General features: G+C 46.9%; 1 protein-coding gene across 1 annotated transcript in view; it reads right to left on the bottom strand.

Annotated features, from left to right (window-relative positions):
* Positions 1–22,017, bottom strand: part of LOC145361538 (uncharacterized) — a 99,240-nt gene that overhangs the window by 56,656 nt on the left and 20,567 nt on the right. The window contains exons 3-5 of the mRNA XM_080217360.1: positions 19,459–19,574; positions 4,932–5,004; positions 3,359–3,569 (exon numbers count right to left, since the gene is read on the bottom strand). Of these exons, the coding sequence (XP_080073486.1) occupies positions 3,359–3,569; positions 4,932–5,004; positions 19,459–19,574 (400 nt within the window). The remainder of the gene's footprint in view (positions 1–3,358; positions 3,570–4,931; positions 5,005–19,458; positions 19,575–22,017) is intronic.

Below are 22,017 nucleotides of genomic sequence, written 5' to 3'. Positions count from 1 at the left end.
TGGGGGCCATGCCTTCAAGCTGCCCAGAACCACCCGTGGACCGAGGGAGGAAACAAAAACCTATGGCTCTAGTATCAGAGAGGAAATCAAAGAGCAAGAAGAATCTCCTTAGTAATGTTGTGGATGTAGTTTATATGGACTTTATTAAAGCATTTGACCACGTCCCACATGGCAGACTGGTACAAAAGCTCAAGTTTATTTCTTATTGTCACAAGTAGGCTTACATTAACACTGCAATGAAGTTACTGTGAAAATCCCCTAGTCGCCACACTCTGGCGCCTGTTCGGGTACACTGAGAGAGAATTTAGCACAGCCAATGCACCCTAACTAGTACATCTTTTAGACCATGGGGGGAAACCGGAGCACCCGGAGGAAATCCAGACACGGAAAGAACGTGCAGACTCCACACAGACAGTGACTCAAGCCAGGAATCGAACCTGGGTCCCTGGCGCTGTGAGACAGCAGTGCTAATCACTATGCCACCGTGCCACCGCTTAGGATTCCGGGTGAGGCTGGCTAGATGCTAATTTACCAAAATTTGCTGGACTCTGGGGTGGTTCCCGCAGATTGGAAAACAGCACTGTTTAAAAAAGGAGGTAGACAAAAGGCAGGTAACTATAGGCCGGTTAGCTTAACTTCCATAGTAGGGAAAATGCTTGAATCTATCATCAAGGAGGAAACAGCAAGATATCTGGATATAAATTGTTCCATTGATAAGACGCAGCATGGGTTCATGAAAGGCAGGTCATGTTTGACTAATTTGGTGGAATTCTTTGAGGACATTACCTGTGCAGTAGACAATGGGGAACTTGTGGATGTGGTGTATCTGGATTTCCAGAAGGCATTTGACAAGGTGCCACATAAGATAAAGGTGCATGGATAGAGGATTGGTTAACCAACAGAAAGTAGAGTGAGGGTAAATGGATGTTTTTCTGGTTGGCAATCAGTGACTAGTGGTGTGCCTCAGTGGTGTTGGACCACAATTGTTTACAATTTACATAGATGATTTGGAGTTGGGACAAAGTGTAGGGTGTCAAATTCGCAGATGACACTAAGATGAGTGGCAGAGCAAAATGTGCAGAGATGCAGAAAGTCTGCAAAGGGATATAGATAATCTAAGAGAGTGGGCGAGGGTCTGGCAGATGGAATAAAATGTTGGTAAATGTGAGGTCACCATTTTCATAGGAATAACAGCAAAATGGACTATTATTTAAATAGTAAAAAAATGCAGAATGTTGCTATGCAGAGAGACCTGGGTGTCCTTGTGCATGAATCATAAGGCGTTGGTTTGCAGGTGATTAAGAAGGCAAATGGGATTTTGTCCTTCATTTCTAGAGGGATAGAGTTTAAAAACAGCGAGATTATGCTGCGGTTGTAAAGAAGGGTGCTGGTGAGGCCACACCTGGAGTACTGTGTACAGTTTTGGTCTCCTTACTTGAGAAAGGATATACTGGCACTGGAGAGGTTACAGAGGAGATTCACTAGGTTAATTCCAGAATTGAGAGGGATGGCTTATGAGGACAGACTTACTGGACTGGGGCTATACTCATTGGAATTCAGAAGAATGAGGGGAGATCTTATAGAAACATATAAGATTATGAAGGGAATAGGTAAGATAGAAGCAGGGAAGTTGTTTCTGCTGGTAGGTGCAACTAGAACTAGGGGGCATGGCCTCAAAGTAAGGGAGAGCAGATATAGGAATGAGTTGAGGAGGAACTTTTTCACACAAAGGGTTGTGAATCTGTGGAATTCCCTGCCCAGTGAAGCAGTTGAGGCTACCTCATTGAATGTTTTTAAGGCAAGGATAAATTTTTGAATAGCAAAGGGATTAGGGGTTATGATAAGTGATCGGTTAAGTGGAGCTGAGTCCGTGATCCATAATTTTATTGAATGGCGGAGCAGGCTCGAGGAGCGAGAAGGCCTACTCCTGCTCCTCGTTCTTATATTCTTATTGAACTGGCTTGGGTACAGCAGTGGAAAGGTGCCTTTCAGAATGAAGATCTGCAGCTAGTGGTGTTCTGCAGGGATCAGTGATGGAACTGTTGTTGATGGAACTATATATAAATGATCTGGAGGAAAATGTGGGTTGGGGGGTCTGATTAGTAAGTCTGCGGTTGACACGAAGATTGGTGGAGTTGCTGATGATGTCAGAGGATACAACAGGATATAGATAGATTGGAGACTTGGGCACAGAAATGGCAGATGGAGTTTCACTTAGACAAATGTGAGGTGATGCATTTTGGAGAATCAAATTTAGGTGTGAATTATACTGTAAATGGCAGGACCTTAAGAAACATTAACATACAGAGGGATCTGGGCTTGCAGGTCCACAGTTTCCTAAAAGTGGCAACACAAGTGGCCAAGGTGATTAAGCAAGTATATGGCATGCTTATCTTCATCAGCTGGGGCTTTGAATACAAGAGTTGGCAAATCATGTTGCAGCTATATAAAACCTTGGTTCGGCTTGGTGCGCGAACTCCACACATACAATACCCAAGCTGGGAATTGAACCTGGGTCCCTGGCACTGTGAGGCACCTACTCAATGGAGCTCAGTGGAGCTTAGAAGAATGAGAGGCAATCTAAGATGTAAGATTCAGAGGTGGCTTGACATGAAGATGTGGAGAGGATGCTTCCCCTCTGGGGGGTAATCTGGAACAATGGAGCACAAATTTATAATAACCATCCTCGCCGACCTTCTCACAGAGCATTGTGAATCCTCGGAATTCACTATCCCGGAATATCCTGGATCATTGAATATATTCAAGGTTGAGACGGACAGATCTTCGGCTGTTAATGTTTATGGAAACAGGAAAGAAAATGGAGTTGAGGCCAAGATCAGATCAGCCATGACCTTACCGAATGGTGGGGCAGGCCTGAGGAGCTGAATGGCTAACTCCCTGCTTTAATCCTGCTCTTATAGAATCCCTATGGTGCTGCAGGAGATCTTCCAACCTATCGAGGCACCGAGTCTTTGAAAAAGCATCTTACTCAGGATCACTCTCCTCTATTCCCATAGCCTCACGCATTTTCTATGGCTAATCCACCTAACCTGCACACCTTTGGAGTGTGGGATGAAACTGGAGCACCCGAAAGAAACACACGCAAATACGGGGAGAACGTGCAAACCCCCGCAGACAGTGACCCTGTCTGGGTCCCTGGCGCTATGAGGCAGCAGCGCGAACCACTGTGCCACTCCCACGTGCAACCAGGGTTAGCAGTTCTAAACCTCTGTACAACGTCCACATGTGGAGCTATCTTATTAACTTTTCAGTTGATTACTGATCGTGCTGAGTAAATGACTCGGAGGATTTGTACCATAAAGGTTACATTCGCCACCAGTAAGTTCAGACCGTTCACCTTTTGTTGCCACAGTCTTTCCTCGGGTCTCCACCGTATCGGACCGCCCCCGGGTTTGCATTCTGCTGCGCAACTGGCTCCATATCGGACTGTCGGAATGCATGTCCCAGTTCCTGCTTTCCCCCTGTAGCGCAGAGACACTTGGCCCAAGCATTCGCTCCCCTCGCGATGTGTGGCCTCTGGTCACCATTGCACTGGGCAGCTCTGATGTCTGAAGGGGTAAAAAAAAGTACATTACCACCAAGACAGGTCCTCTCGCTGCGGATAGCTGCAATGTGGGGCGGGGGGGGGGTGGTGGTCATAGAAATCATCATAGAAATACTGCAGTGCAGAAGGAGGCCACTCGGCCCATTGAGTGTGCACCAACCACAATCCTACCCCAGGCCTTATCCCCACACAATTAACCCACTAATTCCTCTAACCTACACATTCTGGGACATTAAGGGGCAATTTAGCATGGGCGATTCACCTGACGAAGAGGGAGTCCCCTCAAAAGCTTGTGAGTTTACTATCAAATAAATCGGTTGGACTAAAACCTGGTGTTGTCAGACTTTTTACTCCGATCCACCTAACCCACACATCTTCATGTGGGAGGAAACCGGAGCACCCAGAGGAAACCCACGCAGACATGGGGCAAACATGCAAGTTCCACACAGGCAGTGACCCAAGCTGGGAATCGAACCTGGGTCCCTGGCGCTGTGAGACAACAGTGCTAACCACTGTGCTACCCACTGCGAAGTTGAGTAGAATGTTAGGATTTGATGTTTATACAATTGTAAAAAAAAGTTGAAAAATGCTCAGAGGAGAAAGAATTTCCTGTTAAAAAAAATTGTGCTTTTAAAAGTGATGCAGGTGCAAAATGCAGTATACAGAGCACACAGATTGAAACATCGTATTGCGAGGCTAGGGAACGGTTTATTTTTTAATTTTAACCAATCAGTTTAAACTAGGCATTTGAATAGCAGCAGCCTATCAGATTTGAATTCGACGCTTTGGTAACTTGCAAACCAATCATATTGTGGGATTTTGGTATGTCATCAGAGGAATAAGAGCTCAGGCCCCCAGCTCCAGAGAACCGGTCAACAACTGTCTCTGCCACAGTTCACAGCTTGAGAGAGAGACAAAACCAGCAACTGTCTCTGCCAGCATAACAGCCACATTTATGTCTTAAAAGAGAGCCTCATCTCAATCGTAAAGACGATAGAAATCAGCAAAGAAGACAGAAGATTCCGGAAGACAACAAGCCTAGTTGAAATTCTAAGAGTGACTAAGGATTCTATTTTTGGTTAATAAATGGGAACTGTAATTATCTAAACAGCATTCCATTAGAATTTTTTTTTGCTTTGTTAATAGTTTAGTTAACCTGTTCCTGTTAGTTAGATAAATGAAGTGTTACTTTTACAGAGACAGCCTCAGGAAGATATTTTGATTTAACCACTAAAAGTTGCTGAAGTGCAGATATTCACCCTTTGCACACTCACTTTATGAAAGGAGGTACTTCTCTTTGAGTGTTAGTTCTCAGAGAGATCAACCACCTCCCCTCCCACTCTTCGTAACAGGGGGCCAGGCTTACCCGAAGCGGCGCTGTGTCCATGGCCCATTTCCTGGTAAACTGACTTGTTAGCATCCTTGGTTCCACTTGCCAGCTTGAAAAATAAAGAAGAAATCAATCGTAGATACAGGGAAACAGAAGCTCATTCAGCCCCTCTCTCAAGCCCAAACTGCCACTCAGTTCGACCACAGAATCATAGAAACCCTACAGTGCAGAAAGAGGCCCTTCGGCCCATCGAGTCTGCACCGAACACAATCCCACCCAGGCCCTACCCGCTATCCCTACATATTATACCCACTAATCCCTCTAACCTAAGCATCCCTGGACACTAAGGGGCGATTTCTTAGCATGACCAATCAACCTAACCCTGCACATCTTTGGACTGTGGGAGGAAACCTGAGTACCCACGCAGACACGAGGAGGACGTGCAAACTCCACACAGACAGTGACCCAAGCCGGGAATCGAAACCAGGACCCTGGAGCTGTGAAGCAGCAGTGCGACCGTGTCCACGCACCTGACAAAGGGGCAAGCCCCAAAAGCTTGTGGGTTTACTATCAAATAAACCAGTTGGGCTTTAACCTGGTGTTGTGAGACTTCTTACTGTGTTTACCCCAGTCCAATGCCGGCATCTCCACATCATTTCTTGTATAGGTCAGTATTGCCTGACTTGAACTTCTCAGTCCTGGACTTCAGCAAGCAGTGGATATCCCTGTGGATACTATTTACAATGTGCAGAATACTGAGTGGGCAACTGCAGATGACAATTACTCATCACCTCTCCACCCACCCCTTTAAAAAATAGTCCATTTGTAGACTAATTCATCACATAGCCCTTGAACCTTGTTTGGTTGACTCATGCACCCTAATGCATGGGCGGTACAATGGCACAGTGGTTAGCACTGCTGCCCCCTCAGCGCCAGGGACCGAGATTCAATTCTGGCCTCGGGTCACTGAATGTGCAGAGTTTGCATGTTCCCCCTTTGTCTGCATGCATTTCCTCCGGGTGCTCCAGTTTCCTCCCACAGTTAAAATACTAAGTAAAGTTTATTTTTTAGTCACAAGTAGGCTTACATTAACACTGCAATGAAATTACCATGAAAATTCTGTGCTGGTTAGGTGCATTGGCCATGCTAAATTCTCCCTCACTGCACCCGTACAGGCACCAGAGTGTGGCAACTAGGGGATTTTCATAGTAACGATTCCTACAGATTAGAGGGTCGCTAATATAACCTTACTGTTTAAAAAAGGAGGTAGCAAGGAAGCAGGGAATTATAGAGCAGTCATCCTGACATTGGTATTGGAAAAAATTCTAGAATCAATAATCATAGATTTAATAGCAGAGCACTTAGAAAACAGTGGCAGGATTGGACAGAGTTAGCATCGATTTACAAAAAGGAAATCATGTTTGACAAATCTCCAGAAGTCTTTGAGGATGGAGCTAGTAGAGTTGATGAGGGGGAGCCAGTGGATGTGGTTTATGTGCACTTTCAAAAGACTTTTGACAAAGTCCACACAGGAAGGAGATTCCTGTGTAAAATTAAGGCGCGTGTGATTGGGGGCTGTGTATTGAGACGGTAGAAAACTGGTTGGCAGACAGGAAACAAAGAATAGGGATAAACTCGAGTGACTAGTGGGGTACCATGGGATCAATGCTGGGACTCCAGCTGTTCGTGATTTATATTAATGATTTAGGAGGGACAACTAAATGTAATATCTTAAAATTTGGAGATGACACAAAGCTGGGTGGGAGAGTGAGCTGTGACGAGGATGCAGAGTGTGATTTGGACAAGTTGAGTGAGTGGGCAAATGCATGGCAGGTGCAATACAACGTGGATAAATGTGAGATTATCCACTTTGGTAGCAATAATAGGAAGGTAGATTATTACCTGAACGGCTGTAGATTTAGAGAGGGGAACGTGTAACGAGATCTTGGTGTCCTCGTACACCAGTTCACTGGAGGGAAACGTGCAGGTGCAGCAGGCAAAGATCCAAAGATGTGTGGTGTATTGTCCATGCTAAAAATTGCCCCTTAGTGTCGCAGAATGTGTAGGTTATAGGGATTAGCAGGGTAAATATGTGGGGTTATGGGGATCGGGCCTGAGTGGGATTGTTGTCAGTGCAGACCCGATTGATTGAATAGCCTCCTTCTGCACTGTAGGGATTCAATGAATGTTGAGGCAATAAAGAAAGCAAATGGTATGTTGGCCTTCATAGCAAGAGTACAGGAGCAGGGATGTCTTGCTGTAGTTATATGAGATTTTGGCGAGGCCATATCTGGAATATTCTGTGCAGTTTTGGTCTCCTTGTCTGAGGAAGGATGTTCTTGTCGTAGAGGGAGTGCAGCAAAGGTTTACCAGGCTGATTCCTGGGATCGCAGGACTGATGTATGAGGAGAGATTGGTTCCCAGTACCAAAGAAAAACTAAGCAACATGCCTTAAGGACTAACAGCCGGTGGCTCTGATAATCCATCATTATGAAGTGCTTCGAAAAGTTAGTTATGGCACGAATCAATTCCAGCCTCCTGGACAACCTGGGTCCACTACAGTTTACCTATCGCGTCCACAGCAGACGCCATTTCTCTGGCCCTGCACTCAACCCTGAAACACCTAGATAACAGGACATCTATGTCAGACTCCTATTTATTGACAACAGCTCAGCCTTCAACACTATTATTTCCACAAAACTCATCTCCAAACTCCATGGCCTGGGGCTCGGTTCCTCCCACTGCGACTGGATCCTGAACTTCCTAACTCACAGGCCAGTAAGGATAGGCAACACCACCTCCTCCACAATGGTGCCCCACAAGAACATAAGAACATAAGAAATAGGAGCAGGAGTAGGCCATCTGGCCCTTCGAGCCTGCCCCGCCATTCAATAAGATCATGGCTGATCTGTCGTGGCTCAGTTCCACTTTCCCGCCCTCTCCCCATAACCCTTAATCCCCTCTCCTATCAAAAATCCATCAACCCGCTTCTTAAAAATATTTAGCGAGGCAGCCTCCACCACTTCAACGGGCAGAGAATTCCAGAAATTCACCACCCTTTGAGTGAAGAAGTTCCTCCTCAACTCCGTTCTAAACCTCCCCCCCTTTATCTTGAGGCTGTGCCCCCTAGTCCTACTGTCTTTTTTGAGCGGGAAGAGTCTCTCCACCTCTATCCTATCCATCCCATTCATCATCTTATATGTCTCAATGAGATCTCCCCTCATTCTTCTAAACTCTAACGAGTACAAGCCTAGTTTATTCAGCCTCTCCTCATAGCTCAACCCCCTCAACTCCGGTATCATCCTAGTAAACCTCCTCTGCACTCCCTCCAAGGCCAAAATATCCTTGCGCAGGTGCGGCGCCCAAAACTGCACACAGTACTCCAGCTGTGGCCTCACCAATGCCCTATACAGCTGCAGCAAGACCTCCCTACTTAAGGCTGTGTTCTCAGCCCCATACAATACTCCTTATGCAACTATGCCCATGCGTCCAAATTCCCGTCCAATTCAATTTTCAAGTTTGCTGATGACACCACCGTAGTGGGTTGGATCTCAAACAATGTCAAGATAGACTACAGGAATGGGATAGAGAATCTGGTGAACTGGTGCGGCAACAATAATCTCTCCCTCAATGTCAACAAAATGAAGGAGACTATCATCAACTTCAGGAAGTGTAAAGGAGAACCTACCCCTGTCTACAACAATGGAAATGAAGTAGAAAGGGTCAAGAGCTTCAGGTTTTTAGGGGCCCAGATCATCAATGACCTCTCCTGGACCCCAATGCCTATAGTTAAGGAACACTATAGTTAAGAAAGCCCACCAACGCCTCTATTTTCTCAGAAGATTAAGGGAATTTGGTATGTCAGCTACGACTCTCACCAACTTTTACAGATGCACAATAGAAAGCATTCTTTCTGGTTGTATCACAGCTTGGTCTGGGCTCCTGCTCTGACCAACACCACAAGGAACTACAAAAGGTCATGAATGTAGCTCAATCCATCACGCAAAACAGCCTCCCATCTATTGACTCTGTCTACACTTTCTGCTACCTCGGCCAAACAGCCAGCATAATTAAGGACTCCACACACCCCAGACATTCTCTCTTCCACCTTTTCCCTTTGGGGAAAAAGCTACAAAAGTCTGAGGTCACGTACCAACCGACTCAAGAACAGCTTCTTCCCTGCTGCTATCAGACTTTTGAATAGACCTATCTTGCATTAAGTTGATCTTTCTCTACACCCTAGCTATAACTGTAACACTAAATTCTGCACTCTCTCCTTTCCTTCTCTATGAATGGTATGCTTTGTCTGTATAGCGCGCAAGAAACAATACTTTTCACTGTATGCTAATACATGTGACAATAATAAATCAAATCAAATCAAGTAACATGCCGTTAGCCCTCTTTAATTGTTGTAATATTTTATATTTCTGGCTGTTACACCTCAGGATTGCCATTTGTCCTGACTTAAACAGGGAAGCTGTAGACCTTGTGCTCATGTGGATGTTGGAATGACGTGGGTACAAAACGGGTCACGTGTTGGAGGCAGGGGAAGTTCTCCCAGAGCGCGATCAGACACACAGCAGGTTAGAGTTGCTCGACAACTGTTAATAAACATCCACTGTAGTGAGTCTCTGGTTGCCAGTTATTGGAATGCAATATTTCTATAGATATGACCATGGCTGATCCTCCAACTCAATGCCACACTCCCATTCTCTCTCCATTCCCCACGAGTCCTTTAGTGTCTAGAAACCTATTTCCTTCTTAAATATATTTGGTGACTTGGTCTCCACAGCTTTCTGTAGGAGAGAATTCCACAGGTTCACTACCCTCTGAGTGAAGATGCTTCTCCTCATCTCAGTCCTAAATGGTCATATCCTGAGACTGTGGCCCCCTTGCGCTAGAATCCCCAGTGCAAGGAAACATCATTCCTGCAACCAGCCTGTCCAGTCCTGTCACAGTGGCACAGAGGTTAGCATTACTGCCTCACAGCTCCAGGGACCTGGGTTCGATTCCTGGCTTGGGTCTACGCAGAGTCTGCACATTCTCCCCGCATCTTCATGGGTTTCCTCCGAGTGCTCCAGTTTCCTCCCGCAGTCCAAAGACGTGTGGGTTAGGTAGATTGACCGTGCTAAATTGCCCCTTAGTGTCAGGGGGATTAACCAGGATAAATGCATGGGGTTATGGGGATAGGGCCTGGATGGGATTGTCTGGGTCTGGGTCAGTGCAGACTCGATGGGCCAAATGGTCTCCTTCTGCACTGTAGGGGTGCTATGAAATATTTGCTGGTTAGGTGCATTGGCTGTGCTAAATTCCCCCTCAGTTGTAACGGAGTGTGGCGACTAGGAGATTTTCACAGTAAATTTGCTGCATTGTTAATGTAAGCTTACTCGTGTCTAATGAATAAATAAATTTTATACATTTCAATTTGACCCTCTCTAAATTTCAGTGAATACAGGACCCAGTGCGACAAACCTGCCATCCCAGGAATCAATCTGGTGAACTTTTGCTGGGCTTCCTCTAAGGTAAGTATATCCTTTCTTGGATAAAGGAGATCAAAACTGTACACAATACTCCAAGATCCTGTGCGGCAAGACAGCCTTGCTCCTGTACTCAAAGGCCTCTTGCAATGAAGGCCAATGTACCATTTGCCTACCTTATTGCTTGCTGTGCCTGCGCAGACACAAACATTACAAGCCCTTCTCGCGTTCAAATCCGTTTAACCCCAGGATCATTCTGTTGAGCCTGCACTGCACTCCCTCCACCATTAACAATTCCTTCCTGGGGTGTGGTTTTCTCCAGTTAGAGCTTGACCAAGGCTCCATCCAACCGGATGTCACTTCCTCCATTCCACTCTATCTTTGTTGAGCCCTCGCTCTTCCCCACGCCCAACACTGTTTGGTTCAGTTCACTTTCTTGTGACACCGTGCACCCATCTGCACAACTCCATTGCATCACAGAATGATACAAGCACAAGAGGAGGCCATTCAGCCCATTGTGCCTCTGCTGTATGCAAAATCTATCAAATTAGCCCCATGCTCCTGCTTTTTCCCTGCAAGTTTCTCCTTTCGTCTGGTTCCCTTGAGAAAGTTATTGGCCAGAATTTTACTGGCACACCCACCCCGATTCCAGGGCTGGGCAAGGCTCGGAGAAAGACATTCTCTGTTGGTCTTGGGCAGAATCGTACAAACCTCAGGCAGATGGGCTGGTAAAATTCCGCTCATTATCTCTTTCACATGGTGTGCGTTCCTGGTCATAAGTGCTGACTCTGTAGAAGGTTTCACCTCATCTCTTTTGTCTCTTTGCCATGGGAATTGTGTGTGGAGATGGGGGTGGGGAATGGACAGACAGACGGACCATTCAAAGGTCCACTGACTTTGGGCAGGACTCTCCAGTTTTGAGGCATGGCTGGAGAACCCCACCCTAAATCCTTCTCCTCCAGTTACCAACCCTCCTGTCAACGTCAAATAAAAATTCACAGAATCCTTACAGTGCAGGAGACGGCCATTCGGCCCATCCAGTCTGCACCAATACCAATCCCACCCAGGCCCTATCCCTGTAACACCACGTATTTACCCTGCTAACCCCCTGATACTAAGGGGCAGTTCACCCGAGGCCAGAACTGATCCAGCGCCAGGGACGCGGGTTCAATTCCCGGCTTGGGTCATTATCCTTACTGACGGGAAGACAACCTCAGACCCTCGAACCTCTTCCAGTAACTGAATTCCTTTCATTCCTACTGTAATTCTAGTAAATCTCCCGCTTCCTGTCCTACTTGTGACTAATAAATAAACTTTACTCTTTTTTAGGCATCCCTCCCACAGTGCGGTGCCCAGAATTTGGCACCACCTTAGCTGAGAGCGTGTGGTCTATAAAAGTTTAGCACAAGTTCCTTGTTTTTCTACTCTTTATGAAGAGAAGGATCCATACGTTTTACCTAACAGCTTTCTCAACTTAGCCTGCCTCCTTCCCAGCACCTGTACTTATGCGCCATGTATACACCTCTCTGTCTCTGCATTACATTGGAACTGTCATCATATGGTTTACACACCTTTCCTATCAAAATGCACCACCTGACACGTATCTGGTTAGTTTTTAAGTTTAAAGTTTACTTGTTAGTGTCACAGGCACGCTGACATTAACACTGCAATGAAGTTACTGTGAAAATCCTCTAGTCACCGCATTCGGGTACACTGAGGGAGAATTTAGCACCTAACCAGCATGTCTTTCGGACTGTGGGAGGAAACTGGAGCACCCGGAGGAAACTCATGCAGACACGGGGAGAACGTGCAGACTCCACACAGACAGTGACCCAAGCCGGGAATCAAAGCCGGGCCTCTTGCACGGTGCTACCCACTGTGCCAAAGTGCCACCTGATCTGGTTAATCTGCTGTGAGTCTGCCTGTTCCATCAGTCACTGTCCTCCCGAAATACAGAGTCATAGCGGTTCACAGCATGGAACCAGGCCCTTCGGCCCAACTTGTCCGTGCCACACTTTTTTTTTAAAACCCCTAAGCTAATCCCAATTGCCCGCATTTGGCCCATATCCCTCTATACCCATCTTACCCCTGTAACTATCTAAATGCTTTTTAAAACACAAAATTGTACCCGCCTCTACTACTACCTCTGGCAGCTTGTTCAAGACATTCACCACCCTCTGTGTGAAAAAATTGCCCCTCTGGACACTTTTGTATCTCTCCCCTCTCACCTTAAAGCTATGCCCCCTAGATTTAGACTCCCCTACCTTTGGGAAAAGATATTGATTATCCAGCTGATCTGTGCCCCTCGTTATGTTATAGACCTCTATAAGATCACCCCTCAGCCTCCTACGCTCCAGAGAAAAGAGTCCCAGTCTATCCAGCCTCTCCTTATAACTCAATCCATCAAGTCCCAGTAGCATCCTAGTAAATCTTTTCTGCACTTTTTCTAGCTTAACAATATCCTTTCTATAATAGGGTGACCAGAATTGCACAGTGTTCCAAGTGTGGCCTTACCAATGTCTTCAACAAGACGTCCCAACTCCTGTATTCAATGTTCTGACCGATGAAACCAAGCATGCCGAATGCCTTCTTCACCACTCTGTCCACCTATGACTCCACTTTCAAGGAGCTATGAACATGTATCCCTGGGTCTCTTTGTTCTATTACACTCCCCAGCACCCTACCATTAACTGAGTAAGTCCTGCCCTGGTTCAATCAACCAAAATGCATCACCTCGCATTTGTCTAAATTAAACTCCATCTGCCATTCGCCAGCTCACTGGCCCAATTGATCAAGATCCCATTGCAATTGGAGGTAACTTTCTTCACTGTCACTGTGCCACCAATCTTAGTGTCATCTACAAACTTACGGACCATGCCTCCTATATTCTCATTCAAATCATTAATATAAATGACAAATAACATATCACCATCCTCCTCAACAGTTGCTGCAGTTCAGAGTTTTTGCGTGCTCAACAAACATTCTGATGTGCAGAGCTGAGGGAGTGACCACACACTTACACAGAATCACAGCATATCATTCAGCTGAGTAACAGGCCATTCAGTCCCTTGTGTCTGTGTCAGCTCTTTGAGAGGGCTCTAAAATGGTTACAGCAGAAGGCGGCTGTTTGGCCCATCACGTCTGTGCTGGCTCCCTGTAAGAGCAATTCAGCCAGTCCCACTTCACGCTCTTTTCCTGTAGCTCTCAACATTTTTTTTGTTCCAATAATTATGCAATTCCCTGTTGGAAGCTACAAATGGGTCAGTCTCCAACATCCCTCATCTTGTGTAGCTGAGGTCCAGTCAGGCACTGGGTAAAAACATTATTCCTCATCACGCCTTTGCTTCATTTGCCAATTGCCTCAAATCAATATCCTTCAATTCTCAAAATTCCCGCCAACGGGAACATTTTCTCTCTACTTGTTCTGCTCAGATAAAGTATAGAAGGAGATTTTCTCTAACCCCGTGCTGTACTTGTCCTGGGAGTGTTTGATAGGGCAGTATAGAGGGAGTTTCACTCTGTACCTAACCCGGTGTGGTGCCTATCCTGGGATTGTTTGATGGGGATAGTGTAGAAGGAGCTTTACTCTGTACTTAACCCTATGCTGTACTTATCCTTGGAGTGTTTGATGGGGACAGTGTAAAGGAAGCTGTACTCTGTATCTAACCCTGTGCTGTATTTGTCCCAGGAGTGTATGATGGGATCAGTGTGATGGAGGCTTTACTGTGTATCCAACCCCATGTTGCACCTGTTCTGGGAGTGTTTGATGGGGGGACAGTGTAGAGGGAGCGTAACTCTGTATCTAACCCCGTGCTGTACCTGTCCTGGGAGTGTTTGATGGGGACAGTGTAGAGGGAGCGTAACTCTGTATCTAACCCCATGCTGTATCTGTCCTGGGAGTGTTTGATGGGGGGACAGTGTAGAGGAAGCTTTACTTTGTATCTAACCCCGTGCTGTATCTGTCCTGGGAATGTTTGATGGGGACAGTGTAGAGGGAGCTTTACTCTGTATCTAATCCTGTGCTGTACCTGTCCTGGGAGTGTTTGATGGGGACAGTGTAGAGGGAGCTTTACTCTGTATCTAACCCTGTGTTGTACCTGTCCTGGGAGTGTTTGATGGGGACAGTGTAGAGGGAGTTTTATTCTGTATCTAACCCTATATTGTACCTGTCCTGGGAGTGTTTGATGGGGACAGTGTAGAGGGAGCTTTACTCTGTATCTAACCCCGTGCAGTACCTGTACTGGGAGTGTTTGATACTGACACCAGATCACTGCTCTCTCTGATATAATGATGTGGACATCTGTACAGAGAGAAGCATTTCAAAACTTGCAAAGTTTGAAGGAATTGTTCAGTTATTCCCACTGCCACCCCTCTTTTCCCACCACCCTACAGATTTCTCCCCTTCACATATTTATCCAATTCCTTTTTAAAAGTTCCTAGTGTCTCCATCCTATCACACCACAACAACTCACTGGGAAAAGAAAGTCACCTCCTGGCTCTCTTGACAATTATCTGAAACCTGTGCCCTCTGGTTATCAATCCTCGGGACAGTTTCTCCCTAACTCCTCTGAGAAAACCCTCCATAATCTTGAACATCTCTCTTTAACTTCCTCTTAACCATCTCATAATAAGAACATAAGAACATAAGAAATAGGAGCAGGAGTAGGCCATCTAGCCCTTCGAGCCTGCCCCGCCATTCAATAAGATCATGGCTGATCTGTCGCGGCTCAGTTCCACTTTCCCGCCCTCTCCCCATAACCCTTAATCCCCTCTCTTATCAAAAACCCATCAACCCTCGTCTTAAAAATATTTAGCGAGGCAGCCTCCACCACTTCAACGGGCAGAGAGTTCCAGAGATTCACCACCCTTTGAGTGAAGAAGTTCCTCCTCAACTCCGTTCTAAACCGCACCCCCTTTATCTTGAGGCTGTGCCCTCTAGTCCTCCTGTCTTTTTTGAGCGGGAAGAGTCTCTCCACCTCTATCCTATCCATCCCATTCATCATCTTATACATCTCAATGAGATCTCCCCTCATTCTTCTAAACTCTAACGAGTACAAGCCTAGTTTATTCAGCCTCTCCTCATAGCTCAACCCCCTCAACTCCGGCATCAGCCTAGTAAACCTCCTCTGCACTCCCTCCAAGGCCAAAATATCTTTGCGCAGGTGCGGCGCCCAAAACTGCACACAGAACTCCAGCTGCGGCCTCACCAATGCCCTATACAGCTGCAGCAAGACCTCCCTACTTTTATATTCAATCCCCCTCACTATGAAGGCCAGCATCCCATTCGCCTTCCTGACCACCTGCTGCACCTGCAAGCTGGGTTTTTGCGACTCATGCACAAGGACCCCGAGGTCCCTCTGCACCGTCGCCTGCTGCAGTTTTTCTCCACGTAAGTAATAGTCCTTCCTACCATTATTCCTACCAAAGTGGACCACCTCACACTTGCCAACATTAAATTCCATTTGCCATTTCCTGGCCCATTCGCCCAGCCTATCTAGATCCTTCTGCAGACTCTCCACACCCTCCGCACAATTTGCCATTCCCCCAATCTTGGTGTCATCAGCAAATTTTGACACCCTACACTCGGTTCCCTCCTCCAGATCATCTATATAAATGGTAAAAAGCTGAGGCCCCAGCACCAACCCCTGGGGCACTCCGAAGGACAGTGCCAGGCCCTCTGCTTTCACTGGTATCTCGGTACCAATCCAGCAGCTCACCTTCACCAACGCCTTTCCTTCAAACATAGATACATAGAAAATAGAAGCAGGAGTAGGCCACTCTGCCCCTTGAGCCTGCTCCACCACTCATCTTGATCATGGCTGATCATCAAATTCAATACCCTGAACCCCCCCCTTAGAAGCACAGAATCCATACAGTAGAAAAAGACCTTTCAGCCCATCGAGTCTGCACTGATCACAATTCCACCCATCCCCATAACCCCAACCCATTTACCCTGCTAGTCCCCCTGACACTAAGAGGCAACCGAGCATGGCAAATCTGACCCATACATCTTTGAATTGGTATCACATCTCCCTGCGTATCACGTCCATTATGTCTCACTGACAGAAAAGAGAGGGGTTAAACCTCAGCCAACATCCAACGTTAGACCCAACAAAACTTGGGAAACATCCCCTGAAACTATGTGTTACCTTCGAGTCGGATAACCTATTAGCGAGAGAGCAATTAACACAGTTGGATTTCAGGAGATAATGAAAATATTTTGCATTTTTATTACTGGTGCATAGAAAGACTTCCATGAGTCTTACAATAACATTATTTTTCATTCATTCGTGGGACATGGGCATCGCTGGCTGGCCAGCGTTTATTGCCCATCCCTAGTTGCCTGAGGGCAGTTAAGAATCAACTACATTGCTGTGGATCACATGTAGGCCAGACCAGGTAAGAATGGCAGATTTCCCAGATAGGTTTTTCCTGACAATCAACAATGGTCATCAGTAGATTCTTAATTCCAGATTTTTTTTTTAAACTGAATTCCACCATCTGCCGTGGCGGGATTCGAACACTTGTCCCCAGGATATCATTGAATCCCTACAGTGCAGAAGGAGGCCCTTCAGCCCATCAAGTCTGCACCGACCACAATTCCACCCAGGCCCTATTCTCATATCCCCTCATATTTACCCTGCTAATCCCCCTGACATTAGGGCTAATTTAGCATGGCCAATCAACCTAACCAGCACATTTTGGACCGTGGGAGGAAACTGGAGCGCCCGGACGAAACCCACGCAGACATGGGGAGAACGGGCAAACTCTACACAGACAGTGACCCGAGGTCGGAAGTGAATCCGGGTCCCTGGCCCTGTGAGGCAGCAGTGCTAACCATTGTGCCACCACTAATTTTAAAAACTAATTTTTCTTTCAAGGTTTCTGGATTAATAGTTCAGCAATAATACCATGAGACCATTCGCTTCCCCGAGTGACTGTTACATTCACGTCGCTGGGATATCAGCTGTTGCTATTAAGCCTTGGTTACTTGGAGCTCCTTCCTCCCCATATCTCTTAATCCCTTCAGTCCCAAGAGCTAGATCCAATTTCTTCCTCAAATCACACAATGTTTTGGCCTCAGCTGCTCCCTGTGGCAGTGAATTCCAATGATGTGGAGATGCCGGCGTTGGACTGGGCCAAACACAGTAAGAAGTCTCACAACACCAGGTTAGAGTCCAACCAGTTTATTTGATAGTAATGCCACATGCTTTCGGAAACAGTGTTCCTTCGTCAGGTGTATATTCTGTAAACCGTGTGTGACTTTATATGCCCTTCTCTAATCAGAACCTTCCACGCACTGACAAAGGAACACCATTTCCGAAAGCTTGTGTGATTACTATCAAATAAACTGGTTGGACTCTAACCTGGTGTTGTGAGACTTCTTACGGAGTGAATTCCACACATTCATCGCTCTCTGGGAGCCAGAGATTACCTCTGAGTTGTCCTGAAGGATGTCCAGCACTGGTCCTGGCTGCTAATAGTCACTGAGCTGTGAGAGATGATCACAGCGCTGATGTTTCTCTGCTGATATCAGTCTCACCATCGGTGCATTCTGTGTGCCAGTGCCCCTGTTGCAGGCACAGTGCTGGGCTGCAGACACTGGGCTGCAGCCTCTCAGCCTGATGCTGCCTCCCGTTGCAGTGAGGGCATCGTGACATCATAAAGGTGCTGATGAAGCTGATGAGCTGGACACAGGCAGTGTGTGAAAAAGGATCGCAAAGCCACTCTTCATTTGTCTCAATCCACATTCACAATAAAAACTGCCCTCCAGGCCAGCCCACTGGCCCCCGCGCCTCTATGAGCCCTGATCTTGCAGACTGACCTCTCATGCGGCACCTTTCGGTCATCGACTGAATTCTTACACACCTTAATGGCCGCCTTCCCCCCAATCTTACAGAACAACAGCACGGTGGCACATTGGTTAGCACCGCTGCCTCATAGTGCCAAGGAGCGGGGTTTGATTCCCGGCTTGGGTCACTGTCTGTGCGGAGTTTGCACGCTCTCCCCATGTCTGCGTGGGTTTCCTCCGGGTGGTCTGGTTTCCTCCCACAGTACGAAAGGCATGCTGGTTAGGTACACTGGCCATGCCAAATTCTCCTTCAGTGTACCCAAACAAGCGCCGGAGTGTGGCGGCTAGGAGATTTTCACAGTAACTTCACCGCAGTGTTAATGCAAGCCTACTTGTGACACTAATGAATAAACTTTAAACTATCCTATCTAACCCTGTTAGAATTTTATCAGAGATCCACCCTGAATCTTCTGAACTCCAGTGAATATAATCCTAACTGACTCAGTCTCTCTTCACGTGACAGACCTTTGGATTTGGGCAACACGGTGGCACAGTGGTTAGCACTGCTGGCTCACAGCACCAGGGACCCAGGTTCAATTCCCAACTTGTGTCACTATCTGTGTGAAGTTTGCACGCTTCCCCGTGTCTGCATGGGTTTCCTCCGGTTTCCTTCCATAGTCCAAAGATGTGCAGGTTAGGTGCGCTGGCCATGCTAAATTATCCCTTGGTGTCAGGAGAACAAGCTAGGGTAAATGCCTGGGGTTACGTCGATAGGGTCTGGGTGGGATTGTGGTCGGTGCAGACTTGATGGGCGGAATGGCCTCCTTCTGCAGAGGGATTTTTATGATTCCAAGATTCTGTAATGATCCAAAGTTTAAGTCTTTTTTTGTTTATTAGTGTCACAAGTAGGATTACATTAACACTGCAATGAAGTTACTGTGAAAATCCCCTAGTCGCCACACTCCATTGCCTGTTCGGGTACACGGAGGGAGAATTTAGCATGGCCAATGCACCCTAACCAGACTGTGGGGGGAAACCCATGCAGAAACGGGGAGAATGTGCAGACTCCTCACAGACAGTGACCCAAGCCAGGAATCGAACCCGGATTCCTGGCACTGTGAGGCAGCAGTGCTAACCACTGTGCCACCGTAAGGTTATCCAATTATAACTTTGCTGTTATCAATGGCCACGCACAGGGTTTCTGCGTCCACAGATTACAAAGTACTAGATGGCTTGTGGCCAATCTCCAGAGACTGGCGCTCTTGGTTCCACGTTGAGTCACCTTGCTGCATACCTGGCAGTCACCTCCTCAGGGCTGGATCGACAGTAGAGGTTGCATTCTGGGGTAACAATGTGCAGGTCCTCTTGGCTAACTGCACTGGCACAAAGATTCAGGCTGCGACTGCCAAGCTACAGTTAGACAGAATCAGATAGAGAAATCAGAGTCACATGTCTGCTCTTCCATATTACATAGAACATAGAAAAACTACAGCACAAACAGGCCCTTCGGCCCACAAGTTGCGTCAAACATATCTCTATCTACTAGGCTTACCTATAACCCTCAGTCCTACTAAGTCCCATGTACTCATCCAGAAGGCTCTTAAAAGACCCTATCGAATCCGCCCCCACCACCACCGCCGGCAGCTGATTCCACTCACCCACCACCCTCTGAGTGAAAAACTTACCCCGATATCTCCTCTGTACCTACTCCCCAGCACCCTAAACCTGTGTCCTCTTGTGTCAGCCATTTCAGCCCTGGGAAAAAACCTCTGAGAATCCACCCGATCAATGCCTCTCAACATCTTATACACCGCTGCCAGGTCACCCCTCATCCTTCTTCTCTCCAAGGAGAAAAGACCGAGCTCTCTCAATCTATCCTCATAAGGCATGCCATTTATTTCCCCCATCCCCCACCACACACACCCCCTCACATCCATACCAATGACATGATTAATCTGATCTCTTGGCTAGCCTATCCTTCTTAAACAAGGTCATCCATTTCTCCGTTACACCAAGTCCCATCCTCTACACACCTTGCTTTGCAATTCCCCTGTGGTCTCTCTCATTAATATCCCTGCAATCCTTTCCAGCCCTATAACCCTCCAAGATCTTGGTTCTCCTCCATTTCTGAGCATCCCCAATTTCCCTTATTCGCTCATTTAATGCCCATGCTTTCATCTGCCAGGATGCTAAGGTTAGGGAATTCCTTCCCTAAACCTCTTTGTTCTCTGTATCTCATTGTCCCTTGGTCAAAATCCTGGAACTCCTTCTCTAACAACACTGAGTGTACCTATACCACATGGGCTGCACTGGTTCAAGAAGGCAGCCCACCACCACCTCCTCCCTCAGGGTCACAGGGACGCACACCCTCCCTCTCCCCATTGAGGCGCCTTCGTGGCCTCTAGATTCCTAAAAAAAAAGTGAAAGAATAAACAATATGAACATACTCTCTCCCGTACAAAAACAGAAAATGCTGAAAGATCTCAGCAGGTCTGACAGCATCTATGGGGAGAGAATTGAGCCAACGTTTCAAGTCTAGATGACCCTTTGTCAGAGCTCTGACGAGTGGACGTGAAGAGGCTGTTTCCACAAGTGAGAGAGACCAGAACTCAAGGGCACAACCTCAGACTAAACGGACGCTCCTTTAAAACAGAGATGAAGGGGGATTTCTTCAGCCAGAGGGTGGTGAATCTGTGGAACTCATTGCCACAGAGGGATGTGGAGGTCAGGTCATTGAGTGTCTTTAAGACAGAGATAGGTAAGTTCTTGATCAATAAGGGGGTCAAGGGTTATGGAGAGAAGGCAGAAGAATGGGGATGAGAATCATATCAACCACGATTGAATGGTGGAGCAGACTCGATGGGCCGAATGGCCTAATTCTGTTCCTATATTTTGTGGTTTTATGGTGAAGGATATGGAACTCACTTCCACATGGAGTAGCTGAGGTGAATTGCTTGGATGAATTTAAGGAGAGGGAGAAATGAATTTAAGGAGAGGGAGAAAAGAAGGGAAAGGCAATTGATAGAATGAGATGAAGGAGGGTGGGAGGAGAGGTCCACAGAGAATAAACACTGGCCAGAAATTCCAGCAAGACCAAGAATGCAGAGGCCCTTCCTAACGTAATGGCAGAATCTTACTGGCTTCATTCAAATTGAGGTCCCTACTCCAGAACTATGGGGGTTGTCCCAGGCAAGGGGGGCTCGGAAGAACAAGGAGAAATGAAATCGGAGGGAGTTTCATTTCGGCGATCAGCTGGGTAGGGGAGAAGGGTTGAAAGCTTCCTTGAGGAGTTGGAGGGAAGGGAAGGGGAGCAGCTACTCCTTCTGGCCCACAAAAAGTGCTGAAAGTAATGTAGTGGAGATGTCAGTTCCCACCTCCCTTCCATTGCCAACCCCTGGGCAACCAACAGGAAATTTCAAATCTGGCTCCCAATTTGCAAGAAAGCTGGGGACACATCCTCTTAGTGAAGTCCTTCACTGATAAATGGGAGGTGTTGGATTTTGGAAAGTCCAACCAGGGTCGGACTTATGCAGTGAATGCTGGGGCCCTGGGGAGTGTTGAGGAACAGGGGGAGCTCGAAGTGCAAGCACGTTGTTCATTGAAAGCGACGTCACAGGTAGACAGGGTGGTGAAGAAGGCGTTTAGTACACCAGCCTTCATCAGTCGGGGCACTGAGTATTGGAGATGGGGTGTTTTGTTACAGTTGTATAAGTCCTTGGTGAGACTGCACTTGTGTATCGTGCACAGTTTTGGTATATAGGAAAGACATTGATAAACTGGAAGGGGGGGGGTGGGGGCAAAAAAGATTTACGAGGATGTTGCCTGGACCAGTGGGCCTAAGTTATAGGCAGCG

This window comes from Carcharhinus amblyrhynchos, chromosome 35, assembly GCF_965287045.1.
Source record: "Carcharhinus amblyrhynchos chromosome 35, sCarAmb.v2.hapA, whole genome shotgun sequence".
In the NCBI taxonomy this organism is placed as follows: domain Eukaryota; kingdom Metazoa; phylum Chordata; class Chondrichthyes; order Carcharhiniformes; family Carcharhinidae; genus Carcharhinus; species Carcharhinus amblyrhynchos.
This window is presented reverse-complemented; position numbering and strand designations above follow the sequence as displayed.